At 51.6% G+C, this 8,249-nt stretch overlaps 1 protein-coding gene across 1 annotated transcript; it reads right to left on the reverse strand.

The window, feature by feature from the left end:
* Positions 1 to 1,326: 1,326 nt before the first annotated feature.
* Positions 1,327 to 4,403, reverse strand: HOXC13 (homeobox C13). The gene is made up of 2 exons (XM_027910182.1): positions 3,749 to 4,403; positions 1,327 to 1,583 (listed from the first exon to the last, which is right to left on the reverse strand). Exons 1-2 carry the CDS (start codon positions 4,401 to 4,403, stop codon positions 1,327 to 1,329), a joined length of 912 nt encoding a protein of 303 aa, XP_027765983.1.
* Positions 4,404 to 8,249: the final 3,846 nt, after the last annotated feature.

The following is an 8,249-nucleotide window of genomic DNA, read 5'->3' on the forward strand; positions in this document are numbered from 1 at the left end:
TCTGCCCCTCGCCTGCTTTCGGCAAGCCCCGCGTTTAGGCCGAATTTGCCGAATTTCCACCCTTTTTTTTTTTTTTTTTCCCCCTTTCTCTACAGATGCTCCTGCCCGGGCGGGATTTGCGGCGGGTTTGGGAAAAGGGGAAGGATGGGGAGAAGCACCGAGGGGGGTTACAAAGAGGTGCACAAAGAGCCTTTCCTCAAGGCAAAACCGACGACAACAAAAAAAAAGATATTTATTTCTAAGAAACGCCATCTGCGGTCGGTATACAAGTCATCTGGACACCACGATTTATATACATACACAAGACATTTTTTAAAAACAAAAAAAAAAAATTAAAATAAACCGAACAAACCAAACCAAAACAGAAAAAAAAAAAAAAAAAAAAAGCTTTTACATCTCCAAGGAACACTGTGGATAATGAGCCGGTGAAGAGAGAGGGAAAGAACCAAACCCCAAAGACAACATTGTGCATTTTCCCGGCTTGGCAGCGGGAGAAGAGACATTCCAGTTTTTTTCTGGCAGAGAGAGAGAGAGAGAGAAAACCCCCATGAGAACATACCCCCCCCCCAAAAAAAAAAAAAAATATAAAAGTCTCGCTCCCACCCAAAGGACCCCCAAACCCAGCGGTTGGGATGTTGGAGCGACCCCCGGGCAATGGTTTTTCTTCCCCAAGGCAGCAGTTTAATTCCTTATTTTCCGAGAAAACACGGAGCCGACGCGACTTTGCCGGGGTTTCTCCACTCATTTACACATCGGTGGGTGAAAACGGCCCGAGAAACCAGAAATTAGAGGAGATTGGAGGGGGGGGGTCGGACTATACAGCATTACCAGGCGACATCTCTCCTTTAACTACGCCCTTAGCTTATTATTATTATTATTATTATTATTATTATTATTATTATTGTCTTTTAAAAATATACACAGTTTAACCTTATCGATGGGTTGTTTTGTTGTTGTTTTTGGTGTTTGTTTGGTTTTTTTCTTCTCTTTCAGAGCAAAACCGGGGGTTTCACAGTCAGAGCTGGGCGAAGGGATTGAAATCAAAGATGCTTTCAGTGTGATGGGGGGTTTTTTTTGGGGGGGGTGGGGGACACACACACGAGCGAGTCTGCACTTGAGAATGTCGGTTTGGGTTTGTGGGTTTTTTGTTGTTTTTTTTTTTTGGTTTTTGTGTTTTGTTTTTTTTAATGACGATTATTTTTTAAATAATGACTTGGAATCAGCAGGATCCCGATGATGCGATCATAACAAACTACCGGATAAATATTTACGCTTCTTGCTTCCTTTCCTTTGCCCCCTTTCTCTCCTCCGAAGCCATCCCCTCTGTCAGGTGGCGTGGAGATGCGCTGTCTTGGATTTGTTCACCACTTTCTTCTCCTTGACCCTCCGGTTCTGGAACCAGATAGTCACTTGGCGCTCGGACAGGTTGGTGGTGGCCGAAATCCTCCTCCTCTTCTCTTTGGTGATGAATTTGCTGGCCGCGTATTCCTTTTCCAGCTCCTTCAGCTGGATTTTGGTGTAAGGGACCCTTTTTTTCCGGCCCCTCCTGTAGCTGCTGACTTCGGGTTGTAAGGGGACCACGTCTGGATTTAAAAAAAAAACAAACAAAAATAAAATACAAATAAATAAATAAATAAATAAATAAAAATAAGGAAGAGAGGAAGAAGAGGGGTTACCACATCCCGGGGAATTGAGGGGGGGGAATTTTTGAGAGAAAGAAAAGGAGGGGGGGAAGGAGGATAAAGTGTGGAGGAATGCGGGCGAAGAGGAAAGGGGAGAAAGAGAGGGGGGAAAAGAGACAGGACAGGCAGAAAACGCATCCAGCAAAGGTGGATAACACCAGGATAACAGGAATAACCACAGAACAGTGAAAGCCTGGTTTTCTTGGCTACGCTCTGACAAACAAGGAGCATCACGACCAACCCCAGGGCTGAGGTGTGCGGGCAATCAAAGGGACTTCCCAAACCCACAGAATTTAGGCAAGATCTCCAGCTTCTCCCCTATCTCCTTCTTCCTTTTTCTCCTCTCTTTCTTTCCCCCCTTTTTTCCCCCCTTCCCTCCCCCAAGGCAGAAAACCTCGGGGGGTCCCCGCGGTTGTGGAACCCCAACAGGGAGCCCTGTGAGGAAACAAGTGCCTCCCCCCAAGCCCCCCACCCGCCCACAGGAGCCCAGAAAACCCCTCGGGCAAAAAAAATAACCTCTCCGGTCTCTCCTGCGGGCTGGGAAGGGGAGATGCTCCGCGCTCGGTGGGGAACGGGTTCAGCAGAGACTCGGGGGGCATCATCCCCCCCTGCTCCGCCGCTGCAGGGAGGGGGCAGAGCTCCCCCCTAACCTTTCTGGCAGCTTCGACCCCTTCCCAGCCCCCTGCCAGGGTTGATGGGGGGTTGGTTTTTAACCTGGGCACGGGAAGCTCCGCGCCGCAAAGGTGTGACCCAGCTGGCAAGGAGCAGGAAGATGGAGGCGAGCTCTGCTCGCGGCCAGCGCAGCCCTAATTATGGCTGACAGGCGCTAATTGGGGGAGTTTTGGGGGGGATTTCGGCTGCTTGGGGGGTGCAGACGAGGCCAGCGGTGGTGGAGGGGTGGGATTCTCCTTTTTAGGGGGGGTTCATGGCAAGCGATGTGGGGAGAAAGCGCTCGGGGTGGCAGCTCCCCCAAAAGCAGCGTGAACGCGAGGACAACCTCCCCCCAAAAATCATCCCCACCCTCATCATGCAGCCAACGACGCATTGCCAAATTCTCTCCCCCCTGCTCCGTGCCCCCCAAAAAGCTCCCGGCAAAGCTCATTTTCCATCTCTCTTTGTCCCCATGAAGATAAACAAGCCGGTGCCTCCACACATCGCCCCCTCCCCCCCAAACCCCCGAAAATTAATGTCACCCGTCCCTTTTCTCCATCCAAGAGGATTGGGGGGCGTCGTGTCCCCCCCTTTATTGTGGTTTTTCCACTCACAGCCCTCCGCGTTGGGACTGGGGGGGGCTGGAAGGACCCTGGGGAGAGGCAGCGCCCACCACCCCCTTTTTCCCCCCGCTGCCGGGGGGGACCGGGAGGAGAAAGGAGCGAGGGGTTTACTGGGTTAAAAGATGCTCCAAGGAGAGGTTTTCGCCCTCCCGAGCGCCCGCGGGCTGTCAGGATGCCCCGCCGGTTCCCCCACCCCTCTCTGCCTCCCTCCTTCCCTCCAAACCGATTCATTTGTCACTTGACACCTATTCCTATAATTGTGAGTAATTGAGATATGATTTACTGTCCCACCCCCCTCCCCTCGACAATTCTCATTCTACCGAGATGGGGTTTTGATTGTTATTATTATTATTGTTGTTGTTGTTGTTATTTTACCCCATTTCTAAGCTTTCTGCATATGGAGGTGAGGCAAGCGGAGAGAAAGATGAAGAGAAGGCAGCGAGAGACTCTCCTTAGGTGAGGCAAGAGGAGGGAGGAGAAGAAGAAAGGGAAGAATTAAGGAATTAAACGGTGAAGTTACTTTCCAAGCAAGCTCACGGCGTGTATTTTGATTCAGAAATGATTGCTTCACCTTCTTTCCCATGCATGTTCATACACATTGCCCGGCGCAGGAGGCATTCCAGAGCCATTTCTTTCCCCTTTAATTACCCATCCAGGCACACAAGGATCTATCTGCGTGCGTGTACAGAGATATATGTGCACACTCATCCCCTCGCATCCACATCCACCCCTCCGCCGGCGAGCTGGAGGCTGGGAAAGAGGCGAGCACGCCGCTTCCCTTCAGGAACCTACCTGGGAAAGGTGATTTCCAGAGGTGCGCGGACTGCGATTGCTCTTTGGAGCAGTACACTTGCCCGTCCCAGCCATTAGAAAGAGCCCAGTGCTGGTAACCTTCCATGGGAAGCAAAGCGTCGTGCCTCGGTTCCGGGTGACCCCCCAACCCCGGCACCACCGACACGTCCAAATAGCCAGGGACCGCCTGGTAGGAGCCGGGAAAACCGGGATAAAAGGCGAATTCCTTGGCCCTCGACGGCAGCTCCTCGCCGGCCAGGGGCCCGCCGGCCTCGGGGTACTTCTCGCCGGGGTGGTACGCGCAGGGTTTCTGCTGCAAGTTGACTCCGTGCGAGTGGGACAACCTGCAGCCGTAGTAGCCCCCCGCGAAGGGGTAACCGTAGCCCAGCGCCGCGCTGGAAGCCGCCCCCGACGGGCACTGCCGGGGGGGTTCGGCGGCCGCCAGCTCCGCGTACGCTGCTCCTTGAGGAGGCGGCGGCGGCGGCGGAGGCGGCGGTGGCGGAGGGGCGGTGGGCACGGCGAGTCCCGCGTGGGGCATCATCTCCCGGCAGTGGTGCCCCAACCCTTCCATGCGGTTTTTGTCCCGCGGGGCGTCCTCGCAGCGGCAGGCGAGGCCGTCGGGCCAGCGCGGGGGGAGCCCGAGCGGCGCCGTCATGTCATGCCGCGCCGCTCCCGCCGTCGTCGCTGCTGCTGGTGCTGCTGCTGCTGCTGTTGTTGTTACCTCCTCCTCCTCCTCTTTTCCCTCCTCCTCCTTCTCTCCTCTCCTCTCTTCCTCCTCCTCGTCCTCCTCTTCCTCGGCCGCCGTCGGGGGAAGCTCCGAGCCGCGACCCCCCCACCATATCGGCGCCCGCGCGCGCATGCGCCGGGGCCGCGCGCCCGCCGCCCCATTAAGAAAAAATCCACGCGGGCCACGCCCCTCCCCCCACCCCCACCCCCACGGGGCCCCTCCCACGGGGCCCCTCATTGGACGAGAAGGGCCCGTTCCTGCTCCCCCCCCCACCTTTCTCCCCCATTCCCTTTTTTTCCCGCCCCGTCGGGAGAGGAGGTGGAACAAGAGGGGGGGGGGATCGCACAAAGAGAGTCTCGTGTCCCCCCCCCACGCACACACACACCCACGCCCATATATAACCAGCCCACGCGTGTCCCCACGGACCCGTGGCGGATGGTTTCCCCTGGAAAGGTTTTCCCCCTCCCCGCTCCCCCCATCCACCCCCCTCCCCGATATATCGCGACTGGGAGGGGGGGTTATCCTTGTGCTCCCCCCTCCTCGTATTCCACTCTCCCTCCCATTTTCCTTCCCCGTGGATAATTTCAACTGGAAACGATGAACAACCACCCCTCGACGCTTCGAGGGGGCGGACAAAAAGCAACAACACCCCCCTCATTCCTTCCCCCCCTCCCCTTTTTTCGAACCCGCTGAGTATTTTTTTCCTTCTCGAGGTGCTCCCCCCCCAAAAAAAAAAAAATTAATTTTAAAAAGATACAAACCTGCCCAAACGCCCCCACCCTCAATTTTCCAGCCAGACCCCGAAATAATTTGATTTTTCCCCCGTTTAGGAAGCAGGGAGGGGGTGGTGGGGTGGTTATTGATGTTTAATAATTCACTGATAAGAATCGCAGAGCTGTAGGGGAGGGATGGAGAGGGGTGAGGGGCTGAGGGGGGGGTCTCTTGGTCCGGGTTGATTGTAAAAATGTGAATTAATTCACTGGGCTGCCACGGAATTGGGGGAAAAATGGGGAAAACCGGCAGGTTGAGGGCTGGGGGGGTCGCAAACCTCGGGGAGAGGAGTTATTGGGGGAGGGAGGAAGCTCTGAGGTCTTCAGCACCCCAAAAAAATCCATAGAAACAGAGGGAAAATGGGGAAAAAATGTCATTTTTCTGGACTTGAGTTCTGCGGAAGACCCTGGTCTTCTTCCAACTCATCCCAGCAGCAAAAACAACTGGAAAAAGGCAAAAAATCCCAACAAAACTGGCCCAAATTCTGGATCCGGGGGGAGCCCGAGGGAAAAGGGGAGTCCCTGGAAGGGCGAAGGGGAGTTCTGGGTTAAACCTGCCCCGCTCCGAGCGCTCGGGGAGGGATTTTCGGCGCCTTAAAAAGCCGTCGAAGTCCAAGTTCAAGGCGAAAGAACCCGGGCGGGTCCGGGGATGCGACCCCGGAGAACCTTCCAGGGATTTCGGGGGAATAAAAACAATAAAAATGGCACGGAAAGGGTTGAAAAGGGGAAAAGAAAAAAAAAAAAACGGATTGGAATGGGAAAATGAGATGGGAAAAAGGGAATAAAATAAGGCGGAGGGAAACAAAGATGCTACCGGATTAAAATGGTGAATAAAATGGAATGTTTAATAAGAAAGAAAATCCGATGAAATAAGATAAATGCACAACAATAAATAAATAAATAAATAAATAAATAAATAGATTTTTGAAAGCCGTGCCCGCATCTTTTCGCGTTCCACGAAGCTCTGCGAGTCCAGCCCGAAATCATCCAGGAGAAACATCCCAAAATCCACACGGTTCGGGCCGGGAGGGATTAGGGGGGGTGATGGAAAAAGCCGAGGACTAAACGATAGGTAAATTAAAGCCGGGTGTTCGCCACGACTGGGAGGGGGAGCTGAACTCAACCCCCTTTCCTTCCCTTCCCTTTTTTTATTATTTATTATTTATTATTATTATTATTTTCCTCTGCGCCTTGAATTTTTATGAAGTGGTTAACATTGGGGAAGCACATGTAAGGGATTAAATGTTAAAAATGTCGAGATTTATGGCGAGGGAAGGAAAGGAGGACCCGGGGAGGGCTCGGGAGTGAAGGTGGGAGCTCCGAGAAATCCCAAAAATAACCCCAAACTGAGCGGGGAAGGGCGTTTAGGGGGGATATTGCGGTTCGGTGGGTTTGTGAGGGCTCCAGGAGGGGAAATTTGGGGAGAAAAAATGAGGGGGGGGGGGAAGAAGAGGAGAAAGGAGAGAAAAAAAAAGAAGGAGAGGAGAGGGAAAAAAAAAAAAAAAAAGGGGGGGTGGAGAGGAGAAGAAAATAAGAGAAAATAGAAGGAAAGAAGAGAAAATGGAAAGAAGAGGAAAATATAGGAAAAGAAGAGAAAACAGAAGGAAAGAAGAGAAAATAGAAGAAAATAAGAGAAAAGAGAAGAAAATAAGGGAAAATAGAAGTGAAGAATAGAAAGTAGGAGAAAATAAGAGAAAATAGAAGAAAACGAGAGAAAAAAGGGGTTTTTCGTAGAGGTAACAGAGGAGGAAAATCTCATTTTGAGCGCTGGTTTCCTGGGGAAGGGGCGGCGGCTGAGAAGGGTCGAGGCACAAAGTGACCTTGGGATGCGAAATCGAGGATTTCCTTTTTTATTTTAATAATAATAATAATAATAATAATAATAATAATAATAATAATAATAATAAAGCCGCTCTTTTCCGAGAATTTCTTTTAACTGGGGAGCTTTGAGGGTGGGTTAAAGCCGCTTTGGAGAGGGGGGGGGGGGACCACAAAGAACAAACAGGGAGAGGGGAAGGAGCGATCAGAAATCAGAGCAGATGCGAGATGGGGTGGGGGTTTAATAACATTTTCCCCCCTCAAAAAAAAAAAAAAAAAACCCACCCCAAACTCCCCCCCGAAGGTGTTTTTCAAATCAAATATTCCTCTACTTGTTCATTTACACAACAAAGGCTGGAAGAACCCGCGCGGTTCACGAACCAGCCCCGTTCTCAGCGCCGCTTCCTAAAATTCGGGATATCAGAGGGGACAAATAGATGGATATCGAATAATATCGACCGATAAATTCCTTTTTTGGGCATCCCCACGCCGGCAGGCTGCTCCGCGAAGGGCTTTTTATGCCTCTCCTTCCTCGACCAAGCGAGAAGAGAGAAGCTGAATTTTCCTTTTCTGCAGCCAAGGATGGGTCTGGCTCCTTCCCTTTCCCTTTCTCCGCCGCCTTGGAGAGAGTTCCCGGCAGAAATTCCCTGTATTTATCGCCTTTTTTTTTAAATTCCTGCTGAAAAGGAAGGGAGAAACGGGTTTAATCTCCCAATAAATAAGGGGGGAAAAAAAAATTTTAATTCTCCATCTCCTTGAGGTGGGAAGTTGTTCCTCAGTGTTTTATCTCCGACAAAGGAGCCGCCCCCGGGTTTTAAGGCAGTTTTTTTTTACCCTCTGTCCTTGAAATCAGGCATTTATTGCCACTTTTCCCTTATAAAAAAAAAACACAAATCCGCCCCGAAATGTAGGACTGAGCCCACTTTTCTTTTTGCAGGTGATCGCGTGGAGATGTTGAGGTTGTCAATACATCGCCTGTTGGAAAGGCTTAATCGACCAGTAGATCTCTAGAGGCGAACCCTCCAAAAAGCGGATTTTCTGCCCCAAAATCAACTTTTGCCCCGAAAATAACCCCGAAACGCCTCGGGAGCCGCAATCGGGGCTCGTCCAAAGGAGCTCAAATTCGAGTTCTGCTCCTCCAGGCCGGGGAAATCTCACCAGCAATGAGAGGAATTTTATGTAAAAA

Source organism: Empidonax traillii, unplaced genomic scaffold (genome assembly GCF_003031625.1).
Source record: "Empidonax traillii isolate 1590-97213 ecotype Southwest subspecies unplaced genomic scaffold, ASM303162v1 scaffold2862:size17436, whole genome shotgun sequence".
NCBI classification, from domain to species: Eukaryota; Metazoa; Chordata; class Aves; order Passeriformes; family Tyrannidae; genus Empidonax; species Empidonax traillii.

Bases quoted from the DNA above. Each gene is read 5' to 3' on its own strand.
- HOXC13 (XM_027910182.1), bottom strand. From the start codon at position 4,403: ATGACGGCGCCGCTCGGGCTCCCCCCGCGCTGGCCCGACGGCCTCGCC. The intron at 1,584-3,748 runs GTAGGTTCCTGA...TTTTAAATCCAG, and splicing joins CTGGAAATCACCTTTCCCAG to ACGTGGTCCCCTTACAACCC.